Source organism: Phytophthora ramorum (assembly GCF_020800215.1).
Source record: "Phytophthora ramorum isolate Pr-102 chromosome Unknown Phyram_PR-102_s0009, whole genome shotgun sequence".
NCBI lineage: Eukaryota > Oomycota > Peronosporomycetes > Peronosporales > Peronosporaceae > Phytophthora > Phytophthora ramorum.
This window is the reverse complement of record NW_027150655.1, coordinates 1,174,153-1,193,571: the sequence shown is the minus strand read 5'-3', so window position 1 is coordinate 1,193,571 and position 19,419 is coordinate 1,174,153. Positions and strand designations below refer to the sequence as shown.

Below are 19,419 nucleotides of genomic sequence, written 5' to 3'. Positions count from 1 at the left end.
CGGAATCGGCAGCGTCCAAGTCAAGTCCCGTCCGTCTTCCAGTCTCAGTAGCCATGGCGGTCGACGAAGAATTCGCCAATGGCCTCCAGATCCCGAGCACCAGCTACCGGGAGGCCTTCTCGCCTCGCCTGTCAAGCGAAGGCACCAGCTCTCGACCCGTGAACCTCCGACGCCGCAAGATCGAGATCGAGATCGTGGAGGGCGCGCCCAGAGGCCCGACGTGGCAATTCCCAGGCTCGGGCTCGTCTCAGCACGTACAAGTCCCGCATGACGAGCTCGTGGAAATTCAGAAGGAGCTTCAGGAACCCCGGAAGCTGCTCGGACAGCTGCCAGCCACCGCCATCTCCGGTAACGACATACTGTCCAGTGTACTGTACACAGCGTCGTCGGTGGCGGCCAAGTCGGGCAAACTCATGCCCATTCCACTGCTCCTGGTCTCGTGTGTGCTCTTTTTCTTCCGCTTCATCTACGAGGAGGTCGTCACAGCCATCCCCATGAACGGCGGCACCTACAACGCCCTGCTCAACACCACGTCCAAGCGCACTGCTGCCTTTGCGGCGTGCTTGGGCATCTTGTCGTACTTGGCCACGGGCGTCGTCTCGGCCACCAACAGTGTGCGCTATCTGAACAACCAAGTGAACATCCCCATTGTTGGGTCGACGATCGTTCTGCTCGGAGCTTTCGCGCTGCTGGCCGTGATGGGGATCTCCGACAGTTCGCGGGTGGCGGTGGTCATCTTCCTACACCACATTGTGGTGTTATCGATCCTCTTCGTGGCGAGTGTCGTGTATGGCATTCAGTACCCGCACGTGTTCCACGACAACATGCACACCGAGTACCCAGCGGTGGATTTTGCAGGGTCAACGCTGAATGGCAACGTCTTCACGGCCATTTTCTTCGGCTTTGGTGCGTCTATGCTCGGTATCACAGGGTTCGAGTCGTCGTCGAACTACGTGGAGGAGCAGCAACCGGGTGTCTTCCGCAAGACACTCCGCAACATGTGGGCGCTAGTGACAGTTTTCAACGTGGGCCTGGGAGCAAGCATCCTTGCAGTGCTACCACTCGGCGGCAAAAAAGGCATTTACAACAACGCGGATGCCCTTCTAGCGAAGGTTGGTCGAGAGGCGTTGGGAAGTTGGTTCGAGTCGTGGATTTGCATCGACGCGTTTGTGGTACTGTGTGGTGCCGTGCTGACCTCGTACGTTGGCATTTGCGGTCTCGTGCGGCGGTTGTCTACCGATCGTGTGCTGCCGTCTTTCCTGGCGAAAACTAACAAGGCGCGGGGCACTAACCACTACATCATTGGGATCTACTTCCTGCTGTCATCGAGTCTTGTGCTTATCCTGAATGCGGACGCCACCACAGTCAACGGCGTTTATACATACGCATTCCTGGGCCTTATGGCGCTCTTTTCGTGCGCGTGCATGCTGCTGAAGGGCAAGCGATCGGAGATTCCGACGGACATCCATGCGCCATGGGCCGTCGTGGTGCTGGGTTTCCTTTTGGTTGTTATTGCCATTTTCGCGAATTTACTCGGTGATCCGTCGGTGCTGATGTACTTCGCGCTGTACTTCATCGTAGTGGCTCTCGTCATTTTCGTCATGTTCGAGCGTGTGATGATTCTTCGGAGTGTCCTAGTCATTCTGAAAAACCTCGCGCCCTCGCGGTACGGCAAGGCTGCTGCAATTGGTCTTGCTACGCACCAATCGGCCCAAGTGGAACACACTGGTGCACGCGGTGGCCACACCATTGCTCGAACCATTGTGAGCATTCGCAGCGCGCCGATTGTGTTTTTCTGCAAGACGCCAGACCTGACGATCCTGAACAAAGCCATCATTTACGTCCGGAGAAATGAACAAACGCAGAATCTGCGTATCGTGCACGTGTTCGCGGACGAGGAAGAGGATGGCCCAGTGTTTAACGCATTCCGTGAGATGGCAGCGCTGTTCGACAGCATGTACCCGAAAATTCGCGTGGACTTCGTGTCGGTGCACGGCGAGTTTGGCCCAGCGATGATCGAGTGGCTTTCCAGAAAAATGAACGTGCCGCGCAACATGATGTTCATCACGCAGCCAGACTTCTTGTCGGCCGAACGTGTGTCGACGGCAGGCGTGCGAGTCATTACAGCGTAGGTGTTCCTTTGATACGCATTTCAATTCGATTGTAGCGAGAGACAAATTGACAAGCATGAGCCTATTGACGGCCATGCAAACAATTTCGTGAAACAGCAGTCGTATGGCAAACCACCAGGAAAATGTCTACCTCTGCCCCCACTATTACCTATGATACTCGCGACGTCACCAAGCGTGAATTCCAATTTACATGTGCACATGACGCTGGATAACCTAACATTATCCATGTTATCCTGCCAGCGAGCCACCGTCTACCGGTATCATAGCTTAAAAATATCGGAGGCCAAGCCAAACGGATTCGAAACCTTCTGGTCTCATGCCGGCTAGACCACGAGTGGATCGAAAAAAACTAAACGGCTGTCGAGGGGCTCCAGTAAATTTAACGCCCCAATCGGGCATGTGCTTCTCTCTGCCTTGGATTGGGTGGTAAGATTCAAGGCGTTGGAACCCGTGGTGCTTAAACGCTTCAGCACCAATTCACTTCTCTTTCCGCCTAGCTCTCAGCAACCATGGAGGAAACGACCAACGCCACTGGGTCCCTGTTGGCTTCGTCGCCCACAGCGTTTTATCGAGAGGCGTCCTCACCAAAGCTGGTGAGTTCCGTGACAAGTTCGCGTGCCATCAACTTACGTCGTCGCAAGATTGAGCTCGAGGTTGTGGACAGCGGCCCCAGGGGTCCGACGTGGCAGTTCCCAGGCTTCGGTACATCGGAGCACGTGCAGGTTCCTCCATCTGAACTGGCCAACATCCAAGTTGAGCTCGATGAGCCTCGTACGTTGTTGGGCGAACTCCCAGCGACGGCCATATGCGGCAACGACATTCTGTCGAGTGTGCTGTATTCGGCATCGTCGGTCGCCGCAAAATCTGGCAAGTTGATGCTCATTCCGCTGGTGCTGGTGTCGGCCGTGCTGTTTTCGTTCCGCTTCATCTACGAAGAGGTCGTCACCGCCATCCCGTTGAATGGCGGTACCTACAATGCTTTGCTCAACACCACATCCAAGCGCACAGCTGCAGTGGCTGCCTGTTTGAGTATCTTGTCGTACGTGGCCACGGGCGTCGTGTCGGCCACGTCGGGTGTGCGCTACCTCAACAACCAAGTAGAGATCCCCATTGTCGGCTGCACGATCATTCTCCTCGGCGCGTTTGCCCTCCTCTCGGCTATGGGCACCGCTGAAAGCTCGCGTGTGGCTGTTGTCATTTTCTTGCACCACATCGTCGTGCTCAGTATTCTCTTTGTGTCATGCATCGTCTACGGTGTTCAACACCCGCACGTTTTCAGTGACAACATGCACACTGAACTGCCGGAGGTGGACTTCGCGGGCTCCATGCTTGATGGCAATGTGTTCACGGCCATTTTCTTCGGCTTTGGCGCGTCCATGCTGGGTATCACGGGCTTCGAGTCGTCGTCCAACTACGTGGAGGAGCAGGCCCCTGGTGTCTTCCGCAAGACGCTTCGCAACATGTGGGCACTCGTGACCTTCTTCAACCTCGGTTTGGGCGGAGGCATCCTGGCGGTGCTCCCACTTGGCGGCGACGACGGCATCTACGCGCACGAAGAAGCCCTGCTGGCGAAGGTCGGACTGGTGGCCGTTGGGAGTTGGTTCGAGACGTGGGTCTGCATCGATGCGTTCGTCGTGCTCTGTGGTGCCGTGCTGACGTCGTACGTCGGTATTTGTGGTCTTGTCCAGCGCCTAGCGAGCGATCGTGTGCTGCCGGCATTCCTGTCCAAGAAGAACAAGTTGCGTGGCACCAACCACTACATCATCGGCCTCTACTTCTTGCTATCGTCGAGCCTTGTGTTGATCCTGAATGCCGACGCTACGACAGTGAACGGCGTCTACACGTACGCGTTCCTTGGACTCATGGCCATGTTTTCGTGTGCCTGCATGCTACTCAAGGGTAAGCGCTCCGAAATCCCGCGCGACATCCACGCGTCGTGGGCCATTGTAATCGTCGGGTTCCTTCTCGTGGTGGTGGGCATTTTCTCCAACTTGCTTGGTGATCCGTCGGTGCTCATGTACTTCTCCATCTACTTCATCGTGGTGATGTTTGCGATGTTCATCATGTTTGAGCGTGTCACGATCCTTCGTGTGGTGTTGGTGTTTTTGCAGAGCGTGTGTCCTTCGCGCACGGGAAAAGAGGCATTTGCCGGAATGGCGGAGGATGGCACTCCTGAGGTGGAGCACACGGGCGCTCGTGGCGGACGGACGATCGCCCGCACCATCGTCAGCATTCGCGACGCACCCATCGTCTTCTTCTGCAAGGTCCCGGACCTCACCATTATCAACAAGGCCATCATCTACGTGCGCCGTAACGAGCAGACCCACACGCTGCGCATCGTGCACGTGTTCGCGGACGAGGAGGCGGACGCGCCCGTGCTGGCTTCGTTCCGCGAGATGGCGACGCTGTTCGACAGCATGTACCCGAAGATCCGCGTGGACTTCGTGTCGGTGCACGGCGAGTTCGGTCCTGCGATGATCGAGTGGCTGTCCCGTACGATGAACGTGCCGCGCAACATGATGTTCATCACGCAGCCAGATATTCTGTCGGCCGAGCGTGTGTCGACGGCTGGAGTGCGTGTCATCACTGCTTAGATATACTAAAATGCACATTTTCAACAAAAAGGTAACTTCACTTCAACTTCTATTCCATTGGTCAAAAATGGTCTTTGATATTGCTTTATCTGAGATTTCGCGTTGATGCGTCTGGAGGCGCAGGCTCTCGCCAAGACGGCGAGTCCCAGCGCCCAGCCCCCTCCCGTCCAGTTCCTCCTCGATCTCCAGCAGGTGACGGCCCTCATACAACCCGCGAGCACTACGAAATGCGTCTAATTTGTGTGTTTGCCGTCTAAACTCCTGATATTTCCAGCAATTCCGACGGCGTCGACGCTATGAGCTCTTTTCCTGTGTTGTGGGGCTGCTGGGCATTGCTTTGATGCTCATGGAGAACGAAATTGTGCAACGGAATGACAACATTTCTGCAAAATCGGAGCTGCTGGTGCTGGTACTCAAGAGTTTCGTGTCGGCGTCCACTGTCTTGCTGGCCACGCTGCTGGTGCTCAGGTATCGCTGTGACGGACGCGTGAACCAGTTGCAGAGTGCCGTCCCGTCCAAAAGCGCCAGGTTTTCACTATGGAGACCGTTGCTGCTGCTGCTGGAGCTGTTTGTCTGCAGCTTCCACATCCCGCCAGGGGTTGTCGGGCAGTTTGAGATCGTGCAACTACACGGAGCTCCGAGTGCTGAGGATAATTCGATCTGCGAGCCATTGGGGCGAGGAACTACTGGTGTGAGGCATGGCAATTCCTGCTATTTGGTGTACCAATACCCTGTGGAAGTGTTAGGTGCGCGAATGGTGATTTTAGCTGTAGTTTCGAAGCTTTGGTTGCTGAGAAGTGGATATTGTGATGCAGGTGTGTTCATGGCTGCGAGGCTGTACTTGTTGGCGCGGTTCGTGCGCAGTTCATCTGCTTTACACTCACCGTGGATCTCGCTCGTGGGATCGCTGAACGGTGTAGACGCCATGAAGCCGTTTTTCCATTTCAAGGCCATCTTCAAACTTCACCCGTTGAATGTGCTGCTGCCTCTGACGGTGCTGAACACGCTGCTCACTGCTGCAATTGTGCGTGTCTTGGAGCGACCAATTCAAGCTGCATTTGACAACTACTGGAAATCGGTGTGGTTCACTGTCGTGACGCTGGTAAGACCGTGCAGTCGAATATTAGTTGGATGAGCTTTCTTCAAGAACTGATGTTTGTGTGTGTGCAGTCTGGGACCGGATTGGGCGACTACTTTCCCGTGACGTATCTTGGTCGCGCGTTCTCAGTCATGGGCGGTATGTTCTGCGGCGTGCTCATCGTGGCGCTAATCCAGTCGCTTTTCTTCAATTTCCTCGACCTCTCGCCAAGCGAGAAGCAGGTCAGGTATCTCATCGAGCTCGGGTGGTGGGAGAAGGAAACGCGTCAAAATGCAGCAAAGCTTCTGCAAGCTGCGTGGCGATCAGGGAACTTGCAGCGAGGAACTGACGTTGGTGATCAGCGCCACCTTTTTTCTACGATGAGGATGGCTCGCAGTCTGCGGATGAAGAAACCTTCCATTGAACTTTCACTCGAGGACCAAATCGCAGAGATGGAGGCCACTGTGCTGGCCGAGGTGGAAAGGATGGCGGCGCAGAAGGTGAAGATCCTCGGGCGTATTCAAGCCAAGGCGGCTCGGCTCGCGGCACTGAAGCAGGAACTGTCAGTGAGAGCGAGGACTAGCTGACAGAGTCTGCTCCTGTAAAGGTGTAATAATGAACTCTTTTGTGGATAGTTTCCGCACTGCGATGAGCTGTGTTTGCCGTAGTATCAGGAAACTTCAACTTCAAAATTCAATGTTGGCCTCGTCAAAAAGCCAGTGCCACTTATTTTCTTCAAGTCTACTCGTCATTGATTGGCTGAAAACCGTGCCATTGATTGGTTTAAATTCCTCTAAGCTCTGACCAATGGTCGGTCGTCACCGCCTCAGCCATTTCCAGCCAAGAAGCCCGACACCAACCACCAGCCAAGCCCCGTCGTCTCCTGCCTCGCTCCACCTCCTCGCCCCCAGGCCCCTCACGGCTCGGCCCCATGGCTTCCGACTGGCTCTTCTCCGCCTCCGAGCTGCAGCGCTCTCCGTCTCGCCGCGACGGAGTCTCGCTCGCCTCGGAGCTAGAGCGGCGCAGCGAAGCCTGCCGCCTCATCGCCCGCTTGGCAGCCGCGCTGCACGTGTCGCTGGCCACACAACGCGCCGCCTGCGTGTTCCTGCACCGCTTCTTCATGCGGCGGTCGCTGGACACGAGTGACGAGCGCTACGTGGCGGCTGCGTGCCTGCTGCTAGCCGCCAAGGCCGAGGACCACGAGACGCAGGGCGTGGACGCTTGCCGACTGGCGAAAGCGCTGACCACGTCAGAGGTTGTGTCATCGGAAGTAGCCGGCAAGCTTCTTCAGTTGGAGGGGGATGTGCTGCTTGCACTCGCCTTCGAGCTGGAAGTGGACCACTCTTTCTGTTACATCGCGGCCGAGGTGGACAAAGTTGTATCGCTGCCACACATGGGGGACAGTTTGCAATTCACGTTGAAGCAGACGGCCTGGAGCTTCCTGAACGACAGCGCCATCACGTGGACGTGTCTGGCAGTGGACGCTCCGCTGGCGGCCAAAGCTGCGGTGTACGCTGCCGGTCTGTTTCAAGGCTGTGTGGCAGAGGACACCGTGACGGAACTCGGTGCGCCCTGGTGGACAGTGCTGGAGACGCCAGTGGACGTCTTGAAAGGTGCTGCACTGGATGCATTTTTGTGTGTATGTTGACTCTTGAGCCTTTGAACTCATGAGATAGTTGCTTCTTTTAACCCTACTAGATGCCGCAAGACACGTGCTGTCAGCCTACACGGCCCCATTTGTTGACACCGGTGCGCTCCCTCGTGCACTGGTCGAGTTGGTCGCCATCTTCCACTCCGACAAGACGGAAGCGAACGAGCCCAGCGAGATCTGCGTGCGTGGGCCTGTTCTGCCAGAGCCCATGACGTCCGAGCCGCAGGACGATGACTTCAAGCCGGTCGAGATGGATGCTGAGGTTCTGTTCCCGATCGTGGACGGCTCGCCTTCTATTGACGCAGCCTTTGTGGAGCAGACCACGGCTTGGATCGATGACTGCGTGGTCATCGTGAAGGGCCAAGGCAAGGGTGAGCAGAGCCCATCGAGTCCGTCAGACCCATGTGATGTGGAGAAGAGCATCCCGCTCTACTCCCCAATGGAGAATTGCACACAAGCTCCAGTTATTCGGAAGCGCACGATTTCCTTTGCAGACAACGGCCGCAGTCTCAAGAAGGCCAAGTTTGCGCTATAAGCATCGCCTGAGCGTGATCACCGGATGAATTTGCCAACTTCCGGTGATATTCGTTGCGAAGGAATGCAGTTCCGCACCCAAGCATCCCGAAACCATATTATGGCAGTGAAGAACTAAGCACGAAACAGCATTCCGACCTGCATACGAAGCGAGAGCTTCTGTATATTTGCCAAACTACATGGAACCCTCCGTAAAGTAAAAAGTAAAAAATCGTCTACCGTAACACCGTTGCTTATCATCAAAGTAGTCTTCGTACGACAGACACTCGACACTGAAGTTGGCGTCTGAAAGTGCGTGGCTCCAAGTGCCTCAAAGGGATCACGATTTCTTGTTGACTTGTTCTTGCTGGTGATTGTGAGAAAAAAGCTGTAAACAAAATAATCGACGTTGCATGTGCAGGTGGTGACGCTTGCAGAGTAGTTGATGTCGTCCTGGGCTCGAGGTCAGAAGTGAACAATTTGCGAGTCAATCAACATGGTACTCAGCCATAATTTGATGCCTTCATAAACATACAAGCTTCTATACGAACACCCCACGCGCTCTAAGGCACCGAACCTATTGCAACTCAGTGCAAGTGGTAGGCTCTAACTAGCCAAGTTGAAGCAGATAGCTCAGGACTTTCTGAACGATATTACACCATCGCCGCCAAGACCGCGATGTACGCCACCGGATTATTTCGAGGTTGTGCGGCGGAGGACACCTTGACGGAACACGGTACGCCCGGGTGGACAGTGCTGGAGATACCAATGCACGTGTAAGAAAAAAAGTAAGAGGTCATCGACTGTGAAAGCGTTTCTGCCTTATCAATTCGTGTGCTTGTTTCGCTCTAAAACGACCGCAGGCCACCAAGGCAGTACGTTTACCAAACAACAGCAAATTTACAGAGATGTTCGTATTTCTGTATTGGAAATTGCTATCACTTGATTCTGAGGTGTAGCAGTACTTTCATTTGTCTCTCGAGTCTGAACGAGTCTGAACGAGTCCGGTGGTTTTGCTCTCATCGGTAGTTCACATTTCATATTCTCTTAATATCACGATCGATAAGGCTCAGCATGCACTTGCGGCGCCATCGAAGGTTTATTCTACCCACAGCAGGCACTCAAACTGCTTCACGGGCTTCTTCGTATCGTTCAAGGGTGAATCGCCATCCTCAAATGTTGTATCGGCGTGTAGAAGCCATCATAACAGGTATCGCCAAACTCAGACCGCGGAATGCCTGCAGCCCAACTCTGGAACTCCACTATGCCGCCATTATCGTCCGATTTGTACGGAACCACCTTGGCAAGCGTCCAACAAAGTAGTAGGCACTTCGACAAGACTCTGAACGACCCACTACTGCACATAACCATGCCTATGAATGTCGGAAAAGAACTAAACCTGGCTTTCGCGCGCTCTCGATTCAAAATGAAAAAAGGAGAAACGACTTCAATATCTACTTCTTGTATTCGGAACGATTCCAAATGTTTCGAGCGTCCCGAACGGCAAAATAAATAGTTGGAATGGTGAGTTGTGCGCTGCTTGTTTCCAATAACGAGGAATGACGTAGCAATTGTCAATATGAGTTCTCACATAGCAATCGCCACATCAGATCTAACCCCCAGGAATCCTCGAGCCCGCGCTTCAGTGGATCGCGCTCCACATTACTGTCGAAGGTTTAGTCTCCTCCCGCTTTGAAGCAAAGTTCGGATCAGCATATTCTCCCGAAGAGCCTACATGACCGCCTCCCTTGACTGAAAGCCGCAAAGAATCAACTTTGACATTGACACTATTCACAAACTAAACAAAAAGAAGCAGAGGCCCGGTTAAATACATGTAGCTTCGAACCACGACATACAAAGTACGTTTAGGACGTCGGAAATGTAGTTATACTACTACGAGTATACGGTAGTCTATTAACTTTACACATGAACCCTACAGCAGGCACTCAAACCACTTCACCGGCATCTTCGTCTTATCGAGAAGTGCATCACCGGCCTTAAACGCCACATCATAGTGGTTGAGCTTCGCTCGATAGAAGCGATCGTGGTAATCATTGCCGAATTTGGATGCAGGAAACCCGCCGCCGCAACTGTGGAACTCCACCATGCCGTCATTTTTTTTCGATTTGTGAGAGACCACACTGCCCAGCACCCAGAAGCCTACCTGGTACGACGAAAGAATTCCTGAATACGCATCGCTGCACATCACGGCATCCACATTTTGTCGATATGCCTTCTGTGCAGCCGTGTATGCCCTATCCAGTGCTGCTGTACTGTAGCTCTCGCGTTGATAAGCCAGAGACTTGATTCCATCGTCTGCGGGGCAATAGCCAGTCGTTTCGACAAATTTCTCCATGAACCGATTGGTCTCGTCCTTGCAGGATTCCTGAAAGTAGTTCGATGCCATGCTTCCTGTCATTGGTGCTCCGGTGCTGACCCATGTCGCGCTCGAAGCCAGGCTGCACCTTTCATTCGCGATCGCTCCTGCCAACATGAGGCCGCCCATAGAGTGCGTGATGATAATGGTGTCAGAAATAGTGGTTCCCTCGCTGGTATCGCTCGCTTCCAGCACGTGATCGCAAACTTTCTGCTGCTGGATGTCGTCGGTCCAGGAGTTGTTCACCGTGTTCAGCATCGCGTACTTCGTCGACGAGCAGCATGGCGTGTGGCCCGTCAAATTGCCCCAGTATGCGTGTGAGTCGAGATTCTCCTTCTCCTCGGTAATAACTCCGAGACCATGGATGAAGATGCACGGGCGCGGCATCGACTGGCATGAACACGACTCCTCTAGAGAAAATTCAAACGCAGCTTCCAGCTCCCTCGTAGCGCTGGAGGGAATGGATTCTCCGGTGAGCAAGGACGTTCCGATCGATGTCACGGAGCTGGGTGATGACACTTTCTCACACGTATTTTTCACATCCTCGCTCAGGGTCGGAGCCTGAATATGCATGTGCTTCGTGACGTACTCCACCGTGATATCCATGTCGCTACCATACATCGTGAATCCTGCCGAGCCCGAAAAGCACAGTCCAAAATCGATGCCATTCACCGAAGTCTTGAAAGAATTGCCACTCGAGCATGGGATCGTACTGCCATTGCTCGTCAAAATAGTCGAAATGGGCTTCGCGTCGCTGAGCGCTGCCACGATCGAGTTCACTGGGGGCAGAATATTCGCACCCATGCACTTCACCGGGGGGTTGTTGACACTGCTGCCATTCAAAAAGCCACGAGAAACGTATGCAACGCCGTCCACGAGCGAGTAGTTGTAGAGGATGTCATCTTCCGCAAACGCAGTGAAGGTGTCGTAGAGCACACTGGCGTTGTCACTGGGATCACTGAGCGAAGACATGATAGGGTTGGCCAGCACGGAGAAGTCGGACTCACCATGAACTTCCATGGCGCTGCGCTTGATCGTGAAGCGGAACTGCAGGGACGGCCATCCGGCTGTCGTGCCATCCTGCACTAAGTTGCTCTGGCCAGCTGCGAATGCGAGGAAGGCTGCAAACATGACTACAAGCGAAGGCAGCAGAGGAGACGACATGGTGATGGTGTTTTTATGAATAGGCAATCGACAGTTAGGAGGCAATTCGAACAGTGTAAGGGTGACGGATGATCTGCGGTTGATCATTGACGCCGTCAAGAGTTGTGCCCAACCAGCCACTCAACTGACATTGAGGATGCTTGGGACATAGGAATTCCAGGGGCTTGGTATTCGGTTCGGTGGCATCAGGTGGTTTATCATGGGCTTTGACACGGCATCGATATTATGCCGCCGTTCAGCGAGTCTGCTTTCGGGTGAAATGTATCAGGCTGGGAAATGATCGATACCTACGCTTACCTACAAAAAAAACACTCGAACCATGGCACTGGCATCTTCGCATCAGGAGTGCGTCACCACTCTGGAGGGCCACGCCGAGGTGGTTGAGTTTGACACGCATGTCGGGATCCCGGCAGCGCAGTTGTGGAGCTCGACCATGCCGTCGTTTGGCTGGATTCTTGCGAACCACACCCAGCAGCCAGAACTGCCGAAATGAGCCCGGTCTGCACATCACCCCTGCCACATGCGTCCGCGGTCTCTTGCTTACGAAAATGAGGTTTACAGAACTGTATTCCTCATTTTCGTACACAAGAGACCGCTCTGATCCAGAGTCCATGCCCTCTCTTGTTATGTTTACAGCAAAGATGGCACTTTCCTGAAGCGATTGCGCCACCCAGCACCAGAGCTCCCATGGAGTGAGTGACAATGATGGTGTCAGAAATCATTGATTTTTGACTGCATGGAGTCTTGCTCGCTGCAACGCAAACTTTCTGCTGCTGGGCATCCTCCGTCCAGGCATGATTCACTGTGATCAACCAATACTTAGTAAAGAGTGTTGGTTTTCTGGAGTCCCCGTGTCCTGATTCCTTAGCCGTTAATAAAGATGCAAGTTCACGGTGTTGACTTGCAGACGCCTCATTCAACGAGAAATCAAGCGCGGGTTTTAGCGTTCTCGTGCCCTCGTCGGGTAACAACCCACCAGTCAGCAGTAAATGCCCGATTGGTATAACTGAATAAGACGTTGCCACTGCTTCGCCATTTACTTCTTCCTATAGGTACGTAGCCTACAGAGTCCGAAAGGGCTAATGCCTGAGCCGGTTATCACCATGCAACCCTCCCCACCTCCAGATAGGCACACGACGACACTAGTAAACTTTTCTGCTACGTCTTGTCTTGAAGCAAACTTGGACGGTGCTCAGTCTCGTCATGCAGGTCGCGTGACGTGACATCCGTTGAGCAGTCGCCTCTGGATTTCAGACTTGTCGTACCCTCTGACATCGGTGAATGGGGGGGGGAGTTAAACCCGACGAGTCTGAGAAGCACAACCCGAAGCACCGTAGCGTTGGAAGAATTACCGCTGGAGCACTTGATCATACTTCCGCTGCTGGTAGAGGTACTTGACACAGATACAGCCTCGCTCAGTGCCGACACGATAGCATCGATCAAAACCAAGACATCTGACTCCGCACATCCCCAGAACTGTCGTCCATGCAGGACGCGTTGTCCACCACCGTGTAATCGTACACTGTTGTGCCTTCAGTGAACGGGACGAAGGTGTCATAGAGCACCAATACTAGAGACTTACGCTCCTCGTGAGCATGATTAAGTTCTACAGAACTTCTACGCATTAGTGAATTGGTGACGTCCCATCCGGGAGAGAAGGCCTCGTGTTGAAATTGACAGTGAGCTCAACTCGAATTTTTTGCTGGTCAACCGCTTATCTTCAGCTTTGTTGGCGCGCTACGTTCAACCTTTGTGCCACTTGAAGTCGTCGGTCGAGCATATCCAGATCACGACTTGACATGTGAAGATGTTTTCCTCCCCCCCCCCCCTCCCAAAGCAAAACCCAACGAAAATCCGCGAGCTTCATAATAATTTTATCTTCTTGTTGCTTTATCCTTTAGCTGTCAACTACAGAAGACACTCGAACCACTTCACAGGCATTTTTGCCTTATTGAAGAGTGCGTCGCCATTCCGGAACGCTGTGTCTGCGTGGTTGAGTTTTGTCACGTAGAATCGATCCTTGTAGGTGTCTCCAAACATTAAATGGGAGAATCCACCGGCGCAGCTATCGAGCTCCACCATGCCATCGCTGTCGAAGGATTTATGGGGGATGACGATGCCTAGCACCCAATACCACCATTGCCGATCTGACCGCAGGCCGGAAAACCCGTCGCTGCACATTACGGCTGTCACGTGTCGCCGATAAACCTGCTGCGCAGCCGCATACGCTGCATCTAGTTCGGTAGAGCTGTATTCGTCTCCCTCGTACGCAAGAGAGATGATACCGTCGTCTGCGGGGCAATAGCCGGTCTTCGCCACTAATTTTTCGACATATGCGTTCGTCTCGTTCTTGCAGGAATCCTGGAAGTAGTTGGAGGCCATACTCCCCCGCATTGGCGCTGATAAGCCCACCCACGACACGTTAGAGTCAAGGCTGCACTTGCCTGAAGCAATTGCACCAGCCAGTATGAGATTGCCCATGGAGTGCGTGATGATGATGGTGTCTGAAATTGCAGTTCCTTGACTGGTTTCGCTAACCGCAAGAACTCGATCGCACACTTTCTGCTGCTGGGCATCGTCCGTCCAGGAGTTATTCATCGTATTCAGCAGCGCAAATTTAATTGACGAGCAGCATGGAGCATGAGCAGTCACGGTCGAGTTGCCCCAATACTTGGTAGGGAACGTGTCCAGGTTTTCCGGCGCCTCTTGGAGGATTCCTAACCCGTGGATAAAGATGCATGGGCGTGGCGTAGACTTGCACGAGCACGTATCATCATCACCAATCGAGAAATCGAAATCGAACGCAGCTCGCAGTTCTCTCGTATCCTCGAGAGAAATCGATGCCCCAGTCAGAAATGACCTCCCGATCGATGTCACTGAGCTAGCCGACGCCACTTTTTCGCACTCATTCTTCACGTCACTCTTGATCGTTGGCGCGGCAATGTCTTCACGACTCTCCAAATACTCCACGGCGATATTCATATCGTTGCCATACATCGTGAATCCGGAAGAATCCGAGAAACACAATCCGAGATCAAAACCGTTTACTGTGGCTTTGAACGTGTTCCCACTGGAACACTCGATGGTTCCGCTACTTTTCGATGAGATACTCGAGACAGGAACAGCCTCGTTGAGTGCCAACACGATCGAGTTGATTGGAATCAGAACTCCTGACTCCACGCATTTCACCAAAGGGTCAACGCTGATATCGTCCACAGAGCTCTCGGAGACGTACGCGATACCGTCTACGAGTGTGTAGGTGTGCATCATCGAGTCCTCCTCGAACGTAGCAAAGGTGTCGTACAGCACGCTGTCACTGTTATCGCCATTGGTGGACACAACAGGGTTAGCCAGCACAGAGAACTCGGAGTGGCCGTGAACTTGCATGGCGTCGCGCTTGATGGTGAAATGGAAGCGCAATGATGGCCATTCTGTCATCGTCTCATTCTGCAAGTTGTGCAGCGTGTTGCGGTGCTCAGCTGCTGCAGTTATTGCGAGGAACACTGCCAAGATGAAAAGAGGCGACGACATGCCGCTGCAGAGTGACGCGGCGGCGACTGCGCTCTCAGTCTGAACTGGAGAAATGGACAATGACCAACTCCCCAGTCGCCGACTGGCAGTCGGACATGCTAATCGGAGTCACATCCCATGATTGCAGAGTGCCTGCCTATCACACGTGAGCTTTTGTACCAGTACCTGTCGCAAACTGGCAATCATTGCGGCAGTCTACCACTGCGAACCGAAAGTCAATTTCCAAACCATCCGTGTACATGTACGTGAACATGTAGGTACAGTATCCGGATACCGGAAAGCGGTGCGATCATCCTTGACACGAAACAGCAAACTCGAGCTCTCTCTTTAACTTAGCAAGTCCACTCGCTAGCCGAAGTAGACTCGTGAACGTCTAATCCGTAATGACACGCACGCCAAGCGCCGACACGCGGTGGATGTTCTCGTTAGCGGGTTGACGCATGAACATCATGTTCGTAGGAACAGCCATCGATTTCGACAGCCACTGCACCATCGCCGGGTCAAACGCTCCCGTCACGGCGATGAAATCGATCTTGATCGACGGGTAAATGTGGTCAAACAAGTTCACCACGTGCTCAAACTCACGCGGCACAGGCGCCTTCGGCTCGCACACGTGAACGAGTCGCAGGCAGTACGTGTGCTCGTTCTGCATCACGTACCGCACCGCCTCGTTGATCTTGGGCAAGTTGGCCACCTTGCAGAAGAAGACCACAGGCGTGTTCTTGATCGTCTCGATCGTCTTGGCAATCTTCACACTGCCGACAAAAGCCTGGCCCTGAACCGAGAGCTGCTGCATGGATACTGACTCACTGTGACCTCGGAAGTGCAGCAACAGCTTGCGCGAAATGTAGAGTAATCCCTTGAGCAGACTCACGCGGGTCAGCATCAGGAACACGACCAGGAAGAAGACGGCGAAGTAGATGAAGAAATACGACAGCGCCTTGATATCGGAGAACGCATTCGCAAGAATTCCCAACGTGATCATACCCAGGCAGAAGCAAGTGTTGAACCACGACGTTGTTCTTTTGCGCGGGATTTCTTCACGGCCGATCTTCAGTAGCAGACAAGCAATCGTGAACGACAGCAGCACGCAGAGGAACGCGAGCGCGAAGACACCAGACAACACCGTCACTTCGGCATCCAAGATGAATACGAGACTCGAAGCCACGACGCAGAACACCAAGATGATAAAGTGGTTCGTGCCGCGGCACGAATTCACCTTGAGTAGGAAGCTGGGTAGCACTCTATCGATTGCCAGGCGCTGGAAGAGCCCATTAATGCCAACGTACGCCGTCAAAACCGCGCCAGCCAACACGCCAAACGCGTCGATTGCTACGAGAATCTCCAGCCACCGACCGCCACTCAACCTTCCCATGTACGACAGCAGCGTCGACTGGTTCGAGATGATCGTGTCAAGCGGCACAACTGCCAGCGCCAGAAATGAGTACATGACGTTGAAAGTGCTGGACAAGACCCACATGTTGCGCAGGGTTTTCGGGAACATACCGGCGGCTTGTTCCTCCACGTACTGCGAAGAGCTCTCGAACCCCGTCACCCCCAGCATCGCCGTGCCGTAACCCAGGAACAGAGCCGACGCGACGTTGCTGGCGTCTGCAGCGCCGCCGAGGATCGTCACGTCCGGGAGCGACGTGTCCATGTTGTCGGCGAAGATGGAGGGGTGCTGCGCCACGTAAACGAGACTAAAGATGGCCAACAGGGTGAGCGTGAAGGTGTGGAAGACAAAGATGACGAGCGCCACGAACGCGCTCTCAGCGATGCCCATGAGACACAGCAGCGCAAAGACCACGAGCAACGCGATGGAGCAGACCGTCACGGGGATCTCCACCAGGGACTCGTTCACGTAGTTCATGGCCGAGACGCCGTTCACCACCGCCGTCGACAAGTACGAGAGCATACTAAACACGGCACAAATGGCCGCAACTTTCTTGGGCGCCGAGTTGAGCATGGCCGTGTAGAAGCCTCCGTTCAACGGGACAGCGCTCATGACCTCCTCCAGCACCCAGCGAAGGCAGTAGACCACCGTCACCACGAACAGCTGCGTGACGGGCGCCAACTTTCCCGCCTTGGCGATGGTTTGGCCCGCTGAGAACAAGACGCTGGACAGGATGGCGTTGCCGCTGATGGACGTGGCCGTCCACTCTCCCAGCTTGTCCTTCTTGTCGTTGGTCTCGAGCTCCTCTCGAATGGCGTGGATCTCGTCTGTGCTACCCTGCACGAACTGCGCCTCGCCCCCGATGTTGGGGTGCATCCAGGACGGCTCCTTGAACCGCCGGTCCGTGACTTGGATCTGGATGAACCGCTGGCGCAGTTGGCTCGGCGTCTCGGCGCGCAGGAAGTTCATCTCGCTCACCCAGTCCAAGTCTGGGGGCGGGTGCACGGCCAGCGACGAGATGCCGCTCAGGGGCGCGTAGTCTCCCGCTGGCGACTGCGGAGACAGCAAGTCCAGACGGAGCTCTCTGCTGGACGTGGGCATGACTTTCACTACGGAATGAGGCACTTGAACACCTCAGAGCAAATTGCCAACTGAGGATCGTATGTCGTCCAGCTGAAAACTGAAGGGAGAGACGCGTCGCTTGTTTACTTTGTCCAGACTACGTTTTGGTGGGTAGGCGGCACAGTCTTGGCTGGCCATTGCGCGTTTGAAGCCATCGTTATTCGGCAATAAACGCGGCAACAGGAATCAGGGGCTGCCAACTTGGCAAGTGAACTGGAAGGTTCGGGTAAGATATCCGAAACGCTGCTGTTTGATATAATACATAATACATGCAGGAAGGAACGAGCCCAAGATATGGTCTTCAAAACAATGCTTGAGAGTGCACATTTGGTAGATTATTCTTGTCCTCGTTGCAAAACGTCGTGGGCACGAAAGAGATTCTGCGGCGGGAGAGGATGGGACTGTCGCCTCTGCTCACGGCGTTGGTGGGCGATGGATTGCTGTGGACCACAGCCTGTGGTGATCGCCCGAGTGTCAAGTGGACGCACTTCAGATCGATGATGAGCAGTTGTAAACAGGAGAGAGACCTCTACTCTCCGCCACCGTCTGCGTGGTCAGTTTGCCGACTTGACGCGAATATTTTTTGCCGCTATTTGGCGAGCCTGCATCCGTTCTGCAAACGTGCATGCAGGTCTTCGTTGTTCCCAGTCGTGGGTGCAGTTTCGGCAGCCGCTCGTGAAGATTGCTTGTGTACCATGCACGCAATCTATGCCGCGATGACTGTGCTTATGGAAGCATATTCCGAAGCTCATCAAGTTAGTTTCGACTTTCGCTGTGAAGGTTTTCTATATCCAATTTCGCTTAATATGTTCCGCCGACGCGAAGATGTCGAGGAAGGAGCGCAATAGCATAAATCAAGACTTGCTGGTGGTCTCAGTAAAATAATTCAGTGTCTGCCAGCCACGGGATAGAATCACCTACTGCAAATTTTTCTCTTGTTGTGTTTTTCGTAGGATTCGCCAATTCTGGTCCAGCATGCACTCATTATTCAGTGATGACACGAACGCCAAGCGCCGACACGCGGTGGATGTTCTCGTTAGCGGGTTGACGCATGAACATCATGTTCGTAGGGACAGCCATCGATCTCGACAGCCACTGCACCATCGCCGGGTCAAACGCTCCCGTCACGGCGATGAAATCGATCTTGATCGACGGGTAAATGTGGTCAAACAAGTTCACCACGTCTTCAAACTCACGCGGCACAGGCGCATCCGGCTCGCACACGTGAACGAGTCGCAGGCAGTACGTGTGCTCGTTCTGCATCACGTACCGCACCGCCTCGTTGATCTTGGGCAAGTTGGCCACCTTGCAGAAGAAGACCACAGGCGTGTTCTTGATCGTCTCGATCGTCTTGGCAATCTTCACACTGCCGACAAAAGCCTGGCCCTGAACCGAGAGCTGCTGCATGGATACTGACTCACTGTGACCTCGGAAGTGCAGCAACAGCTTGCGCGAAATGTAGAGTAATCCCTTGAGCAGACTCACGCGGGTCAGCATCAGGAACACGACCAGGAAGAAGACGGCGAAGTAGATGAAGAAATACGACAGCGCCTTGATATCGGAGAACGCATTCGCAAGAATTCCCAACGTGATCATACCCAGGCAGAAGCAAGCGTTGGTCCACGATGTTGTTCTTTTGCGCGGGATTTCCTCGCGATAAATCTTGAGTAACAAACAGGCACTCGTGAACGACAGCAGCACGCACAAGAAAGCGAGCGCGAAGACACCAGACAACACCGTCACTTCAGCATCCAAGATCAACACGAGGCTCGCAGACACGATGAAGAAGGCTAAAATAATAAAGTGGTTCGTTCCACGACACGAGTTCTGTTTGAGCAAGAAGCCAGGAAGTACACGGTCAATG

General features: G+C 53.8%; 6 protein-coding genes across 6 annotated transcripts; 4 read left to right on the top strand and 2 right to left on the bottom strand.

Moving 5' to 3' along the window:
* Window positions 1–53: 53 nt before the first annotated feature.
* Window positions 54–2,132, top strand: KRP23_10057 (uncharacterized protein; the record flags this gene model as incomplete). Its single annotated transcript, XM_067895693.1, has 2 exons — window positions 54–348; window positions 1,366–2,132. The coding sequence occupies 2 exons, from the start codon at window positions 54–56 to the stop codon at window positions 2,130–2,132; spliced, it is 1,062 nt and encodes a 353-aa protein (XP_067741886.1).
* A 509-nt stretch (window positions 2,133–2,641) lies between these two features.
* Window positions 2,642–4,726, top strand: KRP23_10056 (uncharacterized protein; the record flags this gene model as incomplete). Its single annotated transcript, XM_067895692.1, has 2 exons — window positions 2,642–2,903; window positions 3,960–4,726. 2 exons carry the CDS (start codon window positions 2,642–2,644, stop codon window positions 4,724–4,726), a joined length of 1,029 nt encoding a protein of 342 aa, XP_067741885.1.
* A 105-nt stretch (window positions 4,727–4,831) lies between these two features.
* On the top strand, window positions 4,832–6,391 carry KRP23_10055 (Small conductance calcium-activated potassium channel protein 1; the record flags this gene model as incomplete). The annotated part of the gene is made up of 4 exons (XM_067895690.1): window positions 4,832–4,918; window positions 5,001–5,472; window positions 5,542–5,828; window positions 5,897–6,391. The coding sequence occupies 4 exons, from the start codon at window positions 4,832–4,834 to the stop codon at window positions 6,389–6,391; spliced, it is 1,341 nt and encodes a 446-aa protein (XP_067741884.1).
* Window positions 6,392–6,735: 344 nt separating this feature from the next.
* KRP23_10054 (Cyclin-K) lies at window positions 6,736–7,990 on the top strand (the record flags this gene model as incomplete). Its single annotated transcript, XM_067895689.1, has 2 exons — window positions 6,736–7,417; window positions 7,503–7,990. 2 exons carry the CDS (start codon window positions 6,736–6,738, stop codon window positions 7,988–7,990), a joined length of 1,170 nt encoding a protein of 389 aa, XP_067741883.1.
* A 7,423-nt stretch (window positions 7,991–15,413) lies between these two features.
* On the bottom strand, window positions 15,414–17,534 carry KRP23_10053 (uncharacterized protein; the record flags this gene model as incomplete). Its single annotated transcript, XM_067895688.1, has 2 exons — window positions 15,414–16,091; window positions 17,049–17,534. The coding sequence occupies 2 exons, from the start codon at window positions 17,532–17,534 to the stop codon at window positions 15,414–15,416; spliced, it is 1,164 nt and encodes a 387-aa protein (XP_067741882.1).
* Window positions 17,535–18,539: 1,005 nt separating this feature from the next.
* On the bottom strand, window positions 18,540–19,151 carry KRP23_10052 (uncharacterized protein; the record flags this gene model as incomplete). Its single annotated transcript, XM_067895687.1, has 1 exon — window positions 18,540–19,151. One exon carries the CDS (start codon window positions 19,149–19,151, stop codon window positions 18,540–18,542), a length of 612 nt encoding a protein of 203 aa, XP_067741881.1.
* Window positions 19,152–19,419: the final 268 nt, after the last annotated feature.